Here is a 19,082-nt window from a genome sequence, read left to right on the forward strand (position 1 = left end):
TCTTTTTTCAATAATATCTATTTCTGTTCATATTTAAATTGCAAAAATATATTACTGTTGTAATGTGTTTGTATTTTGGAGAAGGCCTAGTAAGTTGTGTAACTTGTGTCTAATCCATTTGTTCTTTAAAAAGCAATAAAATATGTTTCAAGCAATGTGTAGACTGAGGTAAGAGATCCATATACGTGTGCAATTCTTTGTCGAAGAACAAAACTCCCTACTTTGTTATGATAATAAAGTAATAAACATTCTTTGTGGTCAACTAATTAATTTTGTGCTTGTATAAGATGAGGATTCTTGTGAGTCCCTGTTATAAAATCCCAAGTCTGTCTTTCAAATACAAGTATATTTTTCCACATACGTGTACTTATGTAGCACTGAGTCTTTTAAACTTGGTTTTGCTTCAGGTGATGGCATCAAGTTTCGACTCGCTAACAGAACGGGCAATTCCGGAAGAGTTGAGGTGTACGTTAACAGGCAATGGGGGACCGTATGTGGTGACGCCACCTTCACCGACAGTGACGCCTTGGTAGCGTGTCGTCAGCTCGGCTACATGGGCGGAATATCGAGAGGAGGGGGCGCTTTTGGCAGAGGTTCCGGACCTGTACTTGTATTCTACATGGGCTGTACGGGCAACGAAAGTAGCATGATGCAGTGTCCTATGTATTTCATGCCAGGTTACCGCCCTACCTACACGTGTAAAAGCCACATGTTAGATGCAGCTGTAACATGTTTCGATACAGGTTAGTTTGTATATGTTCAGGTGCGTAGACTGGGGGGGTCGGACGAACCAACCCTACCACCTCCTCTGAGGCTAACAGTATTAGGCTATTCATATACGTCTCCAGGGGAAATGTAGACAGAGGTGTCCGCTAGGTTCGTATTCGAACACCTCCCACACCTTTCTAGTTTCAGACCACGCTACGTCGTACTGAGTTACCTCCTCTATACATGTAAAACCATAATATTGAATGTTTACGTAACACGTTTTACAATTAATTAGCTGAATGACAGATATTACTACATTAGCATAAGCGTACGAGACTTTAGGGCACGCGGGCTAACTGCCCCCCCCCCCCCCCCCCCCCCCCCCCTCCAGTATTAGAACAAAACCTTAAATTCGTGTAAAAGTTATACAGGTAAGCGGGCAAAATGTGCTAACTTGAAACCGTTTTACCATCTATTTCCATCAAAAATTCGTGCACGTACGTGTGTATATATGTACATTAGTGGCCGTTAGCCTATATACAGTTTCTTACGGTATGTTTCAAAACGTATGTAACAGTGCTAGCTTAAGTGTCCTCTAGCCGTAGTCGTAATACATTGGCGTACGGGTTCCTTTGTTTCGGGGGACAGGGGTTGAGGCATGCTAATTTTTCCTCGAATGAAACGAAAATGCCCGAAGGTGGATAACAATGGTTAATTCATATATACTGTATTACTACCAAATAGCTATATAGGCAGGGCTTCTAGATTATGGTATCCCCACTCCCATGGCTAGTAATATTCAATGTCGGGCTAGTAAATATCTATCATCTCCATACCCACCAGCTAATAAAAAAAAAAAGTTGTAAAATGTTACTTTCAAGTCTATTTTGTAAATATGAATGGAAAATTGGTATATTTATGAAAAACTGGTATATTTTACTTTCGTAAAACGTACGTGTTTGTACGTGTATGTGTGGATCCAGTGGTATGACAACGTTAAAACGTACTAAACTAAATATTGGATACACATACTGATCGTACTGGGTATTATCATTCTGTTCAATGTTTTCTTTACACAGTTCGTCTCGTCGAAGGGGGGTTGAAGAACTATGGGCGGGTCGAAATGGCTGTCAACAAAACCTGGCTTCCTGTTTGTGACCAACACTTTGATGACGTAATGGCTAGTGTCGTGTGTAAACACTTGGGATATACCGATGGAATAGCGCAATGCTGTTCCGCGGTTGGTGACGTCATCGATTCTGATCACGTGTCAATTAATTCCTGCTCTGTTGGACTCGAGGATTTGACTAAATGTAGCTATACGGTTGGTATGTGCCCTACTGGGCGTTACGCGTCGGCATACTGCGCCCGTGAGAAGATCAGCGTCAAGAATCTGAATGCCAGTACGTGTTACATATTTTTAAATCAAACTAGTTCAAGGTAAAAGTCAGTTATTTAACGTGTTACTGATAACGCTGGTCGTGGTCACAAGTTCTTACACTGACAGTAGATCTGAGTTTGCAAACAATGATGAAGATGATGATGATGATGGTGGTAGTGGTGGTGATGGTGTGGATGATGACGATGGTTATTATGACGATTGTGATGATTGCATATATTAATGGGCTGGTGTCAAACAGGGAATCTGCTGTCACATTATAAGCATTTTTTTCCTTGGTAGTAACAAGGAATCTTTTGTTTTATAGATATCTAGGATAAATAGATAGATAGATAGATAGATAGATAGATATCTAGGATAGATAGATAGATAGATAGATAGATAGATAGGCGAGTGTTTTCCCAGTTGACTACATCCTGCTGCTCTTTTTGCTCTAGTTCATAGTGTTCAATTAAGCATATGCAGTCACACTTTAATTGCAATGGAACTAGCCTGTTATCCAATTGAGTTCAGTTAATACGATATTTATCACACATATCAAGATCAGTAAATAGAACTACAATTAAGTGCTTCCTTTTGCAGATATACAAGTCCGAATTAATCAAGATAGTCGTAAATCGGCGACGTACTTGGGTCCTCTAGAAATAAAATGGCTGCCATCTTGGAGCCTTGTCTGTCCTGACTTTTGGAATGCTAGATCCGCAGACGTTGCTTGTCGTCACATGTCATGGAAAGGAGGCGTGGCTACAGTTGTCGTGACCAATACCAGTAGACCTGTACTATTAGCAGCTGTCATCTGCACAGGGGATGAGCTTGGTTTGGCGAACTGTTCTGTGAAACAGTTTTCTGCGGGACAGAGCTGCTCGAGAAGATTTGATGAACCTCGACCGTGTGCTGCAGTGATCTGCTACGAGGAAGGTTCGTTAAGTTGTTACAGGTAGTTCACGTCCGTGGCAAACATTTAAAGTAGATACAGATATTTTGTGAAGAGACAAATATGATATCTGGAATTCGCGAAATGCAACTTCGTAACGTTTTTACATCAGGAGAACAAAATTAGCAGTTGTTTTGTGATGATTTTTTAGTTATTTTATAATGTGTTGGGTTTTTTCAAATATAATATTCTGGAACATTCGTTATGATTTAGGCTTCTGCATTTAACATTGTATCAAACTGGTTCTCGTGAAATTTTTACCTTTTATTGTTTCTCTCACACGCTCTAGATAGTGCTGTCGTTAAACAAAAAATCTCTCTCTCTCTCTCTCTCTCTCTCTCTCTCTCTCTCTCTCTCTCTCTCTCTCTCTCTCTCTCTCTCTCTCTCTCTCTCTCTCTCTCACGTTTGTACCTTTAACCAATACTTTGGACGTCGTGTTTTCTCGCATATAGGTATTGCTGTGCAGTTGTCTGATGGAAGTGCCAGTCACGGGCGTGTATCCATTAACTACGACGGAGAGGTGGGTCACGTGTGCAGCACAGGTTTTGATGACGTCGCCGCTGGTGTTGTGTGCAGACAGTTAGGTTTTAAAGATGGCGTTTCCAGCGTGACTGCGTATTCAGGGGGAAATTCTGGTCGCGTGTGGATAAGTAACGTCACGTGTTCTGGTTCTGAAGAGTCCATTTTCGGTTGTAGGGTACTGTGGAATCCAAACAGCCCCATCACCTGCGTTGCTGCTGGTGTGATATGTTTTAATTCAGGTAAATGCTTATATTGCCTTCAAGGTGCCTGTTATCTATATGTGAAAGCTATCTATTAAAAAAGTTAATTCGTTTCATTGAAGAATCGTCAAGTTTATGTATTGGCCAATTCAGTCCGTTGAATCCAAAGTTAACGCAGGCTTTATTGTTTGACATCTGCAGTGCAGTATACACGATTCATTGCCTCTTGCAGCTCGCTTAATCCATGCTAACAACATTAACTACGGTTTGTTTGTTTTACATCTGCAGTGCAGTATACACTATTCATTGCCTCTTGCAGCTCGCTTAGTCCATGCTAACAACATTAACTACGGCTTGTTTGTTTTACATCTGCAGTGCAGTATACACTATTCATTGCCTCTTGCAGCTCGCTTAGTCCATGGTAACAACATTAACTACGGCTTGTTTGTTTTACATCTGCAGTGCAGTATACACTATTCATTGCCTCTTGCAGCTCGCTTAGTCCATGCTAACAACATTAACTACGGCTTGTTTGTGTTTACATCTGCAGTAACTACGGCTTTATTGTTTTACATCTGCAGTGCAGTATACACTATTCATTGCCTCTTGCAGCTCGTTTAGTCCATGGTAACAACATTAACTACGGCTTGTTTGTTTTACATCTGCAGTGCAGTATACACTATTCATTGCCTCTTGCAGCTCGCTTAGTCCATGGTAACAACATTAACTACGGCTTGTTGAAGGTTACATTCGGCGCGACTCTGGGAGCTGTCTGTGATACATATTGGGATGACAAAGATACAAGTAAGTTAAAACATTTAGTTTTTTGGTATCTTTTATTAACTAGTATTCGGTTGTTTCACCCACAATTCGGTAGGCAACATCATTGGCGTACGGACTTTAATTTGTGTGGGGTGTCAGGCTGGCTTTTGCCCGAATAAACGAAAATGCTCAAATCTGGATAACAACTTCTATTCATGTTAGCATACAGCTATATTTGGTTGCAAACGAATCACTATATGTTTTTTATATGGATTACAACAAATTATGAGGGTAGAATTATGGAAATACATGGTAAAAAGGTATCAGGTTAGCACATTTTCACCGAATAAATGTATATTTTTTGCCCGAATTTGAGGTTTTGCTTCAGCACTAGTAGGCAGTTGATCAATCCCACCCACCCCCTGCCCTCTGTCTCGTACCATTATGGACAATCTTGACTTGTGTGAACTATGTTGTTTAAAAGGTGTGTTGATTTCGGTTCCTAGGTATTAGAATAGCATTTTATGTATTTTGGAAACGCAAAATAGAATAATTTAAAGGCAGATTCTCAAGGACGAGTAACTTACTGAAATTTTAAATGGCGCAACAAAATTATGCCTGAAAAAAATATACATTTAATTTGTGAACAAAAGTACTTTAATTAGCAAACTACATAGTCATTACATCGTGCTTTTTATGAAAATTTCGTCCAGTTTTTTGTTGACACAGCTTTTGGTAGCCTACCTGTCGTTAACTGAAGAGCAAAATATTGTAAGCTGTACTACTCTGTCTTAATTTTAGTTGTTTAGCTTGCGTACGATTTTGCCTTCAAAATATTCGGAGTAAGTTTAAGGTATTTTACGTGTTGAGAGATCGGGATTTAGCTTGGTCAGCTTGGATCGTAGAATCGAACCCCCTCGGTAGACCCATGGGTGGTTTTCCCATTCTAATAAGTGCCGATGACTGGTACATTAAATGTCTTTGTATATACTGTCCAGTCTGTGGAAAGATGTATATAAAAGATTCCTTGCTGCTAATGGAAAAAAATTAGCGGGTTTCTAATCCAATAACCGATGATTAATTAGTTAATCAATGTGTTCCAGTAGTGTCGTTAAACAAAACAAATCTAATGTCGTCTGCTCACCGTCCAGGTGTGGCGTGTCGCGAGCTGGGTTACCAGTACGGGAAGTCACTGTGCTGTGGCGCGATGGGTGACGGGATACCTCCTGTGATGGACAGCGTCAAATGTAGTGGATCTGAAGCTCACGTGACCGACTGTCTGCACGAGATACCTATGACCACGACCTGCATGGGACACAACGTGGCTGTCGTCTGCTACAGACAGGCTCCCACAACAGGTTCTGATTCCAAATGTATTTGGGGGGGGGGGGAGGTCGTTCAACAAAATCGTATTTGTATACCCCCATTTAATGTTTGTAACACTGTGACTATCCCTCTCCTTCCCCACCCCTCCCCCTATCTAACAATACGCTTGTCAAATTGCGCCCGCCTTTTCCTGTAACTATGATTTAATTTTGCAACCATTATTGGATGTTCTGTTTGCATTTTGTTTGGTTTCTTTTGTAATACAGACTAGATAAAAATCATGTGTTAAAGGGACAGTTTCATAAAACACAACGCTTATTATTAGTTGGAAAGATGCATATTCGGAGTACTAATACATACCGACAGGTTAACAAAACTACTGTGTTCCTAGTTATTTCGGCTAGGTAAGGATACAGGCTACAGATTTTTGAAGCTATATTGGCGCTACAATATAGTAAAACCGTCGTAAGCTATGACGTCACAACGACGCATGCCATAGTCTACTACGGTTTTACAACATCGTAGAGTTAAGATGGCTTCTGGAAATCTGGACCCAGGTAAATGCTATTATGTTTCAAATATAACAACCGATTAACATTCTCCTCTTTTGGTGCGATATTCTTCGCTGTAACAGTAACTTAAGCCTGGTTCCTATACTATATATAACACGTCGCAGGCCAAACGACTGTATTTATGAGAACAGGAGCCTAATTCACAAAGCTCTCTTAGGCTCTGCTAGACAACACAGCATCCTTTTTGCAAGTCTTTTACCATTGCACTGCGATATCGCAAAGTTGCGTGAATTAGGCCCCAGACGATCTGGGAATAATCGGCACAGTTAACATGTATTGGGAAATCATACTTGGGGCGGTCTGCGGCAATCTACGGTGTGACATAGATTGTATAGGAACCAGGGCCCAGTTAACATGTATTGGTAAATCATACTTGGGGCGGTCTGCGGCAATCCACGGTGTGACATAGATTGTATAGGAACCAGGGCACAGTTAACATGTATTGGTAAATCATACTTGGGGCGGTCTGCGGCAATCCACGGTGTGACATAGATTGTATAGGAACCAGGGCACAGTTAACATGTATTGGGAAATCATACTTGGGGCGGTCTGCGGCAATCTACGGTGTGACATAGATTGTATAGGAACCAGGGCCCAGTTAACATGTATTGGGAAATCATACTTGGGGCGGTCTGCGGCAATCTACGGTGTGACATAGATTGTATAGGAACCAGGGCACAGTTAACATGTATTGGGAAATCATACTTGGGGCGGTCTGCGGCAATCTACGGTGTGACATAGATTGTATAGGAACCAGGGCCCAGTTATTGAAAGCCTAGTTAAATTAGCCTGGGTTAGTCCAGTATTTTCCTTTTAATTATTATTATACAATATTTAAACAACCGTTAGATTTGATTATGTATGGATACCTTTAATTGTTCTAAAAAGAAAGAAAGAAATGTTTTATTTAACGACGCACTCAACACATTTTATTTACGATTATATGGCGTCAGACATATGGTTAAGGACCACACAGATTTTAAGAGGAAACCCGCTGTCGCCACTACATGGGCTACTCTTCCGATTAGCAGCAAGGGATCTTTTATTTGCGCTTCCCACAGGCAGGATAGCACAAACCATGGCCTTTGTTTACACCTACCCATTGAGCCTTGCGGAGCACTCACTCAGGGTTTGGAGTCGGTATCTGGATTAAAAATTCCATGCCTCGACTGGGATCCGAACCCAGTACGCCTGCCACGACGCCACCGAGGCCGGTCTTTAATTGTTCTAAATAATGTTGAAGCTTTATCTTAATGCAGAGATGAATTTTACTTGTAGAATGCAGGAAATCGCAGGACCTGAATTCCCGTAGAAACTTTGCTTTGCGCCATTGATCTCAGTCTCCCCCCCCCCCCCCCCCCAATGTCTACTTGCCTTCGCCGTGCCTGTTGATATCGGTACTGATCCTTTGTTTTTCACAGTGTTGTCATGGAGACTTGGGGGCGGTAACCTCTACACAGGGGAGGTACTGGTGGACTTTCTAAACGTCACGGGTCGGGTGTGTCCGGACGGCTGGGACCAAAACGACGCACATGTTGCATGCCGGGAACTGGGGTTCGCCAAGGGATCTCCGTACAGTCACTACGTATCCCAAAAGTATGCGACGGACCACGGACCGTACTGGACGTCACGGATTAGATGTTCGGGGAACGAGAAAACTCTGGCAGATTGCCCCATGACTGCACTAGGTGCCGTTCAGGCTTGTTCCAGTCAATTCTCCGCTGGTCTGCAGTGCTTCGATACAACCGGTAATGATTTTTATTTATTTATTTATGTATCATTTATTGATTTATCATTGATTTATCATTCATACATCCATTAATCCATCCATTCATCTATTAATTCATTTATTTTATTATTTATTTACTTATTTATATATTATTTTATTACATTTATTTATTATTTTGTTTATATAAACACATTTTTCCATCATACATTTATTCTATTTTTTACTTTAATTGTTTAGTTACTAATATCCCAGGATTAATAGCATGATTATTACTTGTACAAAAACGTGTTGGTTTTTTGTCAGGGTTTTGGGTTTTTTTTGGAGGGGGGGGTGTAAACTTTACTATTATATTTGTCGTTGTATCAAGAGCTCTGCCTGTTCCCAAATTAATCTGACCTTGTTACATTCTCAAAATAAGTGTGTCAGTGTTAATATCAAATGTCTGTAAAAGGACGCATCTAAATATTGGATTTCATGATAAATTGTCACATCTATAATGATAAATATTTTTAAAACCTTACCTGCATCGAAACTTCTACTGCGACATCCACATAATATAGTAACCCGTGTCGTTAAGAAACGTCACGTCATTGTTAACTGTTGACGTTATCAGCTGTCTCGCGTTTCTATAGGACTGCAACCAAACAGAAGGAAGGAATGAATACACCCAACACACTTTAATTACGGTAATATCGTGTTGGATATATAGTTACGGTCCACACGGATAACGAGAGAAGAAACCCGTTGCAGGCCCACAATGGGCTACTTTTTCCGATTAGCAGCAAGGGATTTTTTAATATGCGGCAACCCAAATATATGATAGTACATACCACAACCTTTGTTACACCAGTTGTGAAGTACTGGCTGAAACGAGAAATGGCCCAATAGGCCCACCGAAGAGGTTCGAACCTAGACCGACTGCGCATCAGGGGCCCATTTCACGAAACATCGTAACTTTACGTCTGCGACTAGCAGTTATTCCGGCTATACGTTCAGATGTGTTTGGCATCTATTTCACACAGAAAATGACATCACTGAGGAAGATGGTGCATTTTAAGGACAAAAATGTCTTGGGTAATGGTCCCAGGAAATCGAGATGTACCCTCTCCATAGGGACCCCCGCGTGAAACTGTTTCATGGGGCACCTCGCCTTCCTATTACCCTTCTTACAACGGTTACACTGTACACAGGTAAACACAAAGTTTTTTTACAGCCCTAGACATACCGTACCAATAATACCTGGCACGCATCCTACATTTGGTACGTTCCACGCCCTGGAGTCCCGATGCTGGAATATCGTGATTTACCCTGAGCCACTCCCGGCGCAAGGAATGGGGTACAACTAGCAGTTCTCTGCTCCCAGAATCATCCTCAATCCGTTTGTACAGGACCCCACGTTCATCTAAATGAAACGCGTCCCAGTTAATCCAATAGCACTTGGATTCACGGTCGCCCAGAAACAATTCTGCCTCACTGGGTACTACCTGCGTTTCCAACCATTGGATAACCTGTCTCAAATCCCGATCCTCACGCTGCTTTTCCTTCACCTGGTCAGCCGAGTACCCCACAAAGGAGTTATCACCCGAACTGTCCTCAGTAGTATTTACTGACAGCACTTTGTTAGGGACCACACCTACATCTATATGTGTACACAATGGCCCCGTATTCTGGGCTGGGGATCGAACTCAATACCCCCAGTGAGCAACTGCTGGAACTCTGTACTCTGCACCACTGATGCACTCTCATTCACAGCGGACACCACCTGCCGTACCAGTGTCGGTTGATCCACCCTGGTGGCTAAAGGCACTGCATCATCCACGTTATCAAAAAACGAGCCCCAATTGTCATTGGCTCGTACGCAATACTTGCAGCCCCCACAAGGCAAGTCTTGTACGTTGACACCTGCCTTAAATTCTGGGCATGGTTGTGATACAGGCAGTCGTGACAAGGCATCAGCGTCCATGTGCTGCTTACCAGGTCGGTGTTAAATCTGCATGTTATATTGACCCAGTTCCTCTAACCATCTGGCTAATTGACCTTGCGGTTGCTTAAAGTTTAACAACTGGGTTAAACTGTTGTGATCAGTTCTCACTAAGAACCTCCTACCCAGCAGATAGTGGCGGAACTGACGGGTAAACTTTATCACCGCCAACAAGTCTTTCCGGGTAGTACAGTACTTTTTCTGTTCCGAGGTGAGGCTACAGCTGGCATAAGCAACCGTTCTCTCAGTGCCGTTCTGCAGCTGAGACAACTCTGCCCCTATTGCCTTGTCCGACGCATCCGTGTCAAGAATGAATGGGTCGTCTTTGTTGGGTAATGTTAGCATCGGAGTGGATACCAGTGCATCTTTTAGCTTAACCCAAGCTGCCTCCTGGGCAGGTCCCCACATAAATGCTTTTTTACCCGTGATCTCGTACAAGGGGACTGCAATTTCCGCAAAGTTAGCTATGAAATTGCGATGGTAGTTAGCAAAGCCCAAAAATCTTTCTACCTCTCTTGTGCACCGGGGAATAAGGCCACTCCCGAACACTGCCGGCATATCCAGTGCCTATCTCTACCCCGTTGGGACCTATCACTCTACCCAAAAATTCCACCTTTGTTTGAAACAGTTCACATTTCTTGGGTTTAAACTTCAGACCATATTCGCGAAATCTGTTAAAGACTGACCGCAAATTAGTCAAATGATCACCCTGGTCCTTACCCATGACCAAAATATCATCCAGGAATGCTAATGCCACATTCCACGTTAACCCTCTCAAAACCAAGTTCATGGCTCGAGCAAATGTTGCCGGAGCGTTGCACAACCCAAAACCCATGCGTACAAACTCAAAAGGGCCATACTTTGTCACAAAAGCTGTATTTTTTTGGTCCTCTGCTTTAACACCAATCTGGTAATATGCTGAATTAGCATCCAGTTTAGAAAACCAGATATTTCCAGACAGGGTGTCTAAACACTCATCTGTCAGTGGTAACGGGTACACGTCTTTGACAGTGACCTCATTCAACTTTCGATAGCCAATACACCACCATACCCCTCCATCCTGTTTACGAATCAGTACGGGAGCAGAAGACCACTCAGACGCAGATGGCTGAATTATTCTTGCATCTAGCATTTTCTGTAAATGAGCTTCTTCCTCATTGAAATTGGTGTTCGCCTCATTCTTTCCTTGACAGGCCGGGCATTACCCGTATGTATCTCGTGCTCTATCGTGGTAAATGAGCCAAAGTCAAAATCACTCTGGGCAAACACATCCTGGTACTCAACCAGCAAAGCGGCCAGGTTTTCCGCCTGCTCAGAGTTCAACTCTTAATGGAATTGTCGTACATGTCTTTCAAAAATTCAGGTACCACCTGTTTTTCACCCTGAGATTCTTTCAGCCTGTTTACCGTAGCAGATGGCGGCAATTTGTGATTTACCACCGGTGCTGCTTCCATAGCATGCCCCACATGGAGTGTTACTGGTCTATCACCCAAATTCACCAGACACACACTAGCCTTGTCGCCTTCTGCCTGTCGCGTATATGGCATCATTGCTAATGTCGATACACACTCCGTGCTCGGCTCAACCACAAATGTGGGCATACTTCGGCTCACACTACAAGGAAAATGTTTCGCCGAATTTGGCGGTACCACCACCTTTTCTAGCACCTTAACCTTCGCCACCACTGGCGACTGACCAATCAATCCAAAAACCACAGAAATGGGTTTACCCCCAACCGTCAATGTGCCTGCCTGTAAATCCAACTTTGCATTACAATCCCTCAAAAAGTCTAAACCCAACAACATATCATCCTCGATTGGGGCTACATACATTTTGGACTGAAAATGGGTATCTTCCAGTGTCAAGGTCACAGGACCGACAACAATCCCTTCCATTTTCATTTCTCGGCCTGCGGTATTCAAAGATACAGCCCGAATAACCTTAGGCTTAGTCACCATGCTATCATATTCAATGATATTCACCTCAGCCCCGGTGTCTACTGTGGCATTTACAGAACACCCATTTACAATGACAGGTACAGAGAACATAGGCCCAGCGCTTACAGGTTTAAGTCTGATGACTGGCGTTGCCTCCCCTTTCTCTGTCCCTACCGCCTCCCCTGCTATCTGCCCTTCCATTGGACAGCTCTCTGGAGGTACGGTTACCTTCCTTTCTGCTACTACCAATTCTTTCCTATCCGGAACATCACCCACACCTGGGCTGTCCCTGCTAGTAGTCACTACATTTGAAACATCACCACCCTCTGAGCAGTCTCTGATAATTTCACTCACTGTATGATCACCAGCTATTACGGTGCTAAGAACTACACCCCCAGAATGTGCTGTCACCCCCTCGACCACCACTGTCGAAAATGACCCCTCTTTTTCAGCCACCATTCCCGTCGCCTCGACTGCCACGTCCATGGTTCCCGCAGCCACCCCCTTTCCAGGTACTACTGCCACTACGTCCACAGTCCCTACGACTACATCCTCCCCCTGGTTACCCCCTATCGTAACCCTATCTCGACTACTTTCCAAGGTCACCCCATGTTCGACAGTCTGATCTACCTGTGACTCGTCCGATGCTAGCCCTTCCTGTTCAGCCACCTCACCCGTTGCCCCCACTGTCACGCTCGCATTTTCTACAGCCACCCCCTTTCCAGGTGCTCCCCCTGCGACGTCGACAGTTTTTGCAACCGCCTCCTCTGAGGCCATACTCATCTCCTGGTCACACCATGTAACTTTATCCTGGCTACTTTCTCCCAAGGCTACATCGATTTTCATGTTTTGACACATATCCCCTCCCCCAGGGGTCTGGTCTTCGGGCATGATAATGATACAATGATCACACTGTAAAGTTGGCTTCTGGGTGGATGCCGAATCCTGACGTGTACATATCTCTACACCCCCCCCCCCCCCCCCAACTTACAGATTTCTTCCCTACAGAACTGCCAGCCACCTCCTTGGTGCCTACAGCCCTGCACCCGGTACCCGACGGTACCATACCTGCTAGAGGCAGTCTACCACTACTCTCTTGGACTGGGTTAAGGCCTACTGACCCAGCCCCTTCCCGTTTAACAACTTCGTTCCCTTCCACTGTGGACACTCCCTTCGAAAGTGTCCCACCTCATTGCAAAGATAACATCTAGGAGGCACGCCTTTCCCTTCCCGGTGGTGAAGGAGACCCCTCCCTTCTACCCACTGAAGGTGACCTATCCCTAGGTTGGAACTGCCCCCTGTTGTTACCAAAACGCGACCTGTCCTCCCCACCCCCTGGGCTACTCACTCTCCGCCCCTTTAACTCTGCTACTTCCGTCATCAGGTGTTCCACCATTTTTTCCAGTCTCTCCATAGCAGAGTGGGGGGCGTTGGGCGTCTCCCGCCCAAGGCTACCTGTGTTTCTACTAACACTCATTTGAGCGACCCTCTATTACACGGTACTCTACCAGTAGATCGAGCATTCAGCGCCGCATTGGTGCACTGCCACCATAACAACGTATCCATAGCATCGTCAAGAGTCCGGGGATTTGCATTGCACAAATGATGTGCCGCCGCTACATCTTCACAACCCTGACAAAATCTGGTCGTTACTTGAGAAGACATAAAGTCATCGGGCAGACCATGAAACGCTCTATTTGCTAGAACTACCACCCGGTCCGCCCAACCTCTTATATCCTCCCCTGGTTTTTGTTTAGCCGTGAAAAACTCCATCTGAGCCAAAATCGACATATCATACGACCCAAATCGTTTAGCCATCTTGTGCATAATCTCTGTATACCGGAGGTTTTGGGGAGCCAATATAAGGGCATAATATTCACTGGCCTTACCCTGTAATGAAAAACAAAGTTCCTCTTTGCACCGCTGTGGGGGCCAGTTCGCACACTCGGCCATGTATTGAAATTTGGTTTCAAAACTACTTTTGCCTTCATATTCCACTTTCTTGTTGAAATGAAATAACCTTTCCTCCGGCGCACCCCCCACCCCCCCCCCCCCCATGGGTAAGTACCCCACCCTTTCGGGTAACTCCCCTCTGGATAGGAAGCAACGTCACCCCTGGGTGGATTACCCCCCTCTGGGATGAAAATTAAACCCCTATTGGCACCCCTTACTCCCCTCTGGTGATGAAAATTTCCCCCCATAGCCCCATCATTGTCACGAAATGACATGCCGGGAACTGTTCCCAGAAAAACACAATAAATAAACACAAAGTATTTCGGACTTTCAAAAAATACTTTATTTCTCTGCACTAGAACCGAACCGTGAAATTTGAAATCCTCCCCCACACAAACAAAATTATTACGTCATTTACAGTCCGAAATACTTCAAGAATGCAAGAATACTACAAAAATATCAATAAGAAGCACTGGATAATGAATGAAAAACTTCCGATTACTTTGACAAAATTAATTTGCGAAAAAATCCAATATGGCGGCCAATTAAACATTTTCACTTTTTCCTGAAAACAATTAAATCCAAAGACAATTAATAAAATAAAAAAAAAAAAGGTAATTGACAGATTAGCAGATGCGTACACAAGATCGCAGCGCCAGTAAAGTGACTTTATCCGAGTGTTAAGCTTATAATTAGTGGGTACTTACGGTTTAGCTGATTATCTCGATTCCTTCGGCCTGTCCGGATTACGGTTCATCAGCCAGAGAGCGGGCCTCTGGGTTCCAGAATCGTCTGCTGGCTTTTTGTGCCCACGTGACGCTCCTCGTCCAATAGGTGAGCTCCTTTTTCCCGCCAAGCTCTACATGGTAATGCACAAGTAGACTTTCCGTCTCCAGGGGTGTCAGGCGGCGGACCATTTCCAACTTCGACATCCGGTCGTCGACTGGTCGCGAGTCACCACACATGTGTACTTCAAACTATATTAGTTGTACTGTTAGCAGTAATAAGAACTGTACTTTAGTCGTAGATTTACATTTATGTGCAAAAATAGGCTTACGATGTTTAGTGAAAATGGGCCCAGGTGAGCGTTTTACCGCTGGACTCCGTTTCGCCCCTTACAATCAAACGGAAAATAGCGGTAATAGAGTAGGTTTGCACAAACAGTTCTTTCATTAAATATTTTGTTCGTTAATAACCCACTTCAAGAAAAAGAACAATCCTAAAGAATAGAATCATGAATGCATCACAAGAAATTGCGGTAAAAAAAATGCATTTGCCTTGAACAAAAATCAATGTTTGACCTGGAGCAATTTCCTGCCGCCCAGAGATTTCCAGTTTTATATGCCTGTGAACCTGCTCACCTCAAACAAGAAGGAAGCCGAAATTCTCACAAACTCCCAGCCTTGTGAGTACGAAAGAAAATGTATATTTGTTTAATGACACGATCTAGGTCATTCCAAGGATCGAATCATCTCGGTAGACCCATTCTTTGATTGGGTTGTCCCCCGTCTCAACAAGTGCACCACGACTGGTATATCAAAGGTCGTGGTATGTGCTACACTGTCTGTGGGAAAGTCCACATAAAAGATCCCTGGAAAAATTTAGCGGGTTTCCTCTAAGATTATATGTCAGAAAATTGGCAAATGTTTGACATCTAATAGCTGATGATTCATAAATCAATGTGATCTAGTGGTGTCGTTAATCAACACAAACATGAACTTTTAACTTTTATCAACAGGTTTCTTCTACCGTCTGAAAGATGGCAGCTCCAGTAAAAGAGGAAGAGTCGAGGTATCGGTTGACGGCTCGTGGGGAACTGTGTGTGGCCAGGATTTTGACGATGCCGAGGCTTCAGTTTTCTGTAAAACTTTGGGCTTCGTAGGTGGCGCTGTAGACTACGATACCCTACTTCCGGCTGTGGGTGGCGCCATCTACGAAGCGGACTTCCGTTGTTCTGGAGAAGAAGCACTGTTAGCCGACTGTCCACATCGGGGCTGGCGGCGTGCGTTCTCTGAAGGCTGCGTTAACCACACCAATGACGTCGTGGTTAACTGTTTCAACATGGGTAATTTATATTTTACAATATATTTTTAGTCCATTCGTTGTGTGGTTTGCTGTTGAGTTCTGTGTATATGGAACAAGTACAGTAAAAGTATAAGTATAATTAATGAATAAGTGAGTGAGTGAGTGAGTGAGTGAGTGAGTGAGTGAGTGAATGAAATAAAATTTTTATCAGCTACTGGGCATGAGATAAAGGTACTACACCAAAAAAACCAGCATAAAATCGAACAATCAACACAAGGCAAATAGACCTTAATTTGTTTTCGATGTTTGTTTTTGGTTTGTATGCTTTTTTTATAATATGTAGGTTAAAAGATTATATACAGAACATTTCATCATAACCTGTATGGGTGAATAGTAAAAAAACAATTGTTTTAATAAAATCTGACCTGACCTTCCTAAAAACTATTTTTGGCACGTTTACGGAAACATAAATGTTTTAGGCCAAATGGCTACTTGTTAACACTGCACTGTACAGCTTTGTATTAGAATTTGTTGAATTTAATTTAAAGAGACTGTCTTCAGTCCGTTGGCTATCTTGCTTAGAAGGAACGATATCTGGAGTGGGTACAACCTCTAGTGGGGGATACAAGCCATATTTGTACCTTTATTTATATAGAGTAGTGCCAGCCCATTCTTCTAATGTTCAAACGTCATTTATTTCCTAACATATATTGTTCCCTGGAAAGTGAAATTTAGTTCGGGTTAATAAAAATATAAAAATTACAAAAAAAACATTAAATATATTGTTCCCTACATATGAAAACTATGGTGGGTAAAATCTAGTTTGTCTAAAAATATTAGAATGACCAGAAATACATTGCATATGCGAGCATTGATATAATCGATAAAATAAGACGTCTGTTAGAAGCATGATGCAACAGCAACAAACTCAGGACAGTATCTTTAATAAGTATTGTTTTCAATAACAGTTCGAGCAACTGGCACGTCAGCACCCAAAGAGGGCCCCCTGCAGTTATACCACAATTCTTCTTGGAACATCGTCTGCGATACTGACTTTGACGACGTAACAGCTAGTGTCGTCTGCCGTGAGATGGGTTACATTGGCGGAAGGAGTATCTGCTGCTCCGCATATGGGCACAAACATGGCGGACAGAACGCAGACGACAGTAGCCTAAACTGGTACTCGCTCATTTGTGACGGAAATGAGAACAGTCCACTTGAGTGCGAAATCCAGCCCGGGTGCCGGTCGAAACTATACACTTCCGTGCTTTGTAATGACAAAGACGATTTTTATGACAAAAGTGAGAGTCAAATTATTAAACTTTTTATTGGTATTCAACCACTTAAGCTATGGTCCCATACAGCCTGCGTTGGTATACGATAGGCTACGATGGTAGAATCGTGAAACATCGTGGAGCCCATCCTGCGTCGACGTACGATTTTGTGGCCTTCGGGGGCCATCGTAGGTTGGAAAATCATCTTTCGGAATGTTCAAAAGATGGTCCACGATGATCAACGTCGTAGACCATCGTAAGATCAACGTCGTAGACCATCGTAAGATCGTTATACGACCGTCGTAGATCACCGTACGACCACAGGTAAATGTCAGACACGTACGATATAGTATGGCATTGTACGACGTCGTAGGATATCGTACGTCCTGCGTCCTCCCTCCGCCTCTGCCTCTCCCGGGGCGGGATTTAGCTCAATCGGTTGAGTGCTCGCTTGAGGTGCTTGCGTCGCAGGATCGAACCACCTCGGTGGATCCATTCAACTGATTGGGTTTTTTTCTCGTTCCAACCAGTGCACCACAGCTGAACAAAGGCCGTGGTATGTGTTTTTCTGTCTGTGTGGAAAGTGCATATAAAAGATCCTTTGCTGCATTAGAAAACATGTAGCGGGTTTCCTCTGATGTCTACAAGTCAGAATTACCAAATGTTTGACATCCAATAGCCGATGATTAATTAATCGATGTGCTCCAGTGGTGTCGTTAAACAAAACAAACTTCTGCCTCTCCCTGCTGCATCAGGTCTTGTTCTTCTGGCTCTTCCTCCACAACAGGTGCCGGCTGCCTCCCCTTATCCTTGCCCTTGCTCTTGCCACCTGTTGGACGCGTCTTCAAATAGTTGTGTACTGAACTGAAAGTGGAATTGAACTAAATTATATACCTTACTGTGATGACTCAGGACGTCGTAGAAGATCGTACGATTTCGTAGACCGTCGTACAACCGTCGTACGATATCGTAGACCATCGTACAACCACGTGAGACAATCGTGGACCTATCGCAGGATGTTCGTGCGACGTAGCATAATATTGTATTGTTTACCATCGTGGGCCATCGTAGCCCATCGTACACCAACGCAGGCTCTACGGGACCATAGCTTTAGGTCTAATAAACTTTTAGACTTTAGGAAAAATAATTTTATTGTTTTAAAGAGAGAAAAAAGAAGACACATTAACTGTTATTTATTTATTTATTTGTATTTTTCTAATTATTTCATTTTATTTTATTTATTTATTCATCTATTTGTTGGTTGGTTGGCTTATTTATTTATTCATGTGTTTGTTTATTTATTTATATAAGTTTATGGGGGTTTTCTCAGTATTAATTAGTATTCATTGTACCTGTTTATTAGCCTTTATTTTTACAGTGTTTTTCTTAATTTAAATATCGAGGGCTGACAACAAGAATTGGTTATGTCCAACAAATTTTAATGTTTTGTTTTTAATTGTTTGAAAGAAAGTTAAAGTTTGTTTTGTTTAAGGACACCACTAGAGCACATTGGTTTATAAATCATCGGCTATTGGTTGTCAAACATTAGGTAATTTTGACATATAGTCTTAATGAGGAAACCCGCTGCAAGGGATCTTTTATATGCAGCATAACAGACAGGATAGCACATACCAAGGACTTTAATATACCAGTCGTGGTGCACTGGCTAGAACAAGAAATAGCCCATTGAGCCCACCGACGGGGATCGATCCCAAACCGACCGCGAATCAAGCGAACACTTTACCACTGGGCTACGTCCC

The 19,082-nt window shown here is 43.1% G+C and overlaps 1 protein-coding gene across 1 annotated transcript in view; it reads left to right on the plus strand.

The window, feature by feature from the left end:
- LOC121387826 (deleted in malignant brain tumors 1 protein-like) overlaps positions 1-19,082 on the plus strand; it is an 81,551-nt gene that overhangs the window by 38,646 nt on the left and 23,823 nt on the right. The window contains 9 exon segments of the mRNA XM_041519049.1: positions 408-743; positions 1,737-2,111; positions 2,690-3,025; positions 3,494-3,802; positions 4,463-4,567; positions 5,677-5,883; positions 7,845-8,171; positions 15,762-16,088; positions 17,017-17,349. Coding sequence (XP_041374983.1) covers positions 408-743; positions 1,737-2,111; positions 2,690-3,025; positions 3,494-3,802; positions 4,463-4,567; positions 5,677-5,883; positions 7,845-8,171; positions 15,762-16,088; positions 17,017-17,349 — 2,655 coding nt within the window.

Source organism: Gigantopelta aegis, chromosome 2 (genome assembly GCF_016097555.1).
Source record: "Gigantopelta aegis isolate Gae_Host chromosome 2, Gae_host_genome, whole genome shotgun sequence".
Taxonomy (NCBI): Eukaryota; Metazoa; Mollusca; class Gastropoda; order Neomphalida; family Peltospiridae; genus Gigantopelta; species Gigantopelta aegis.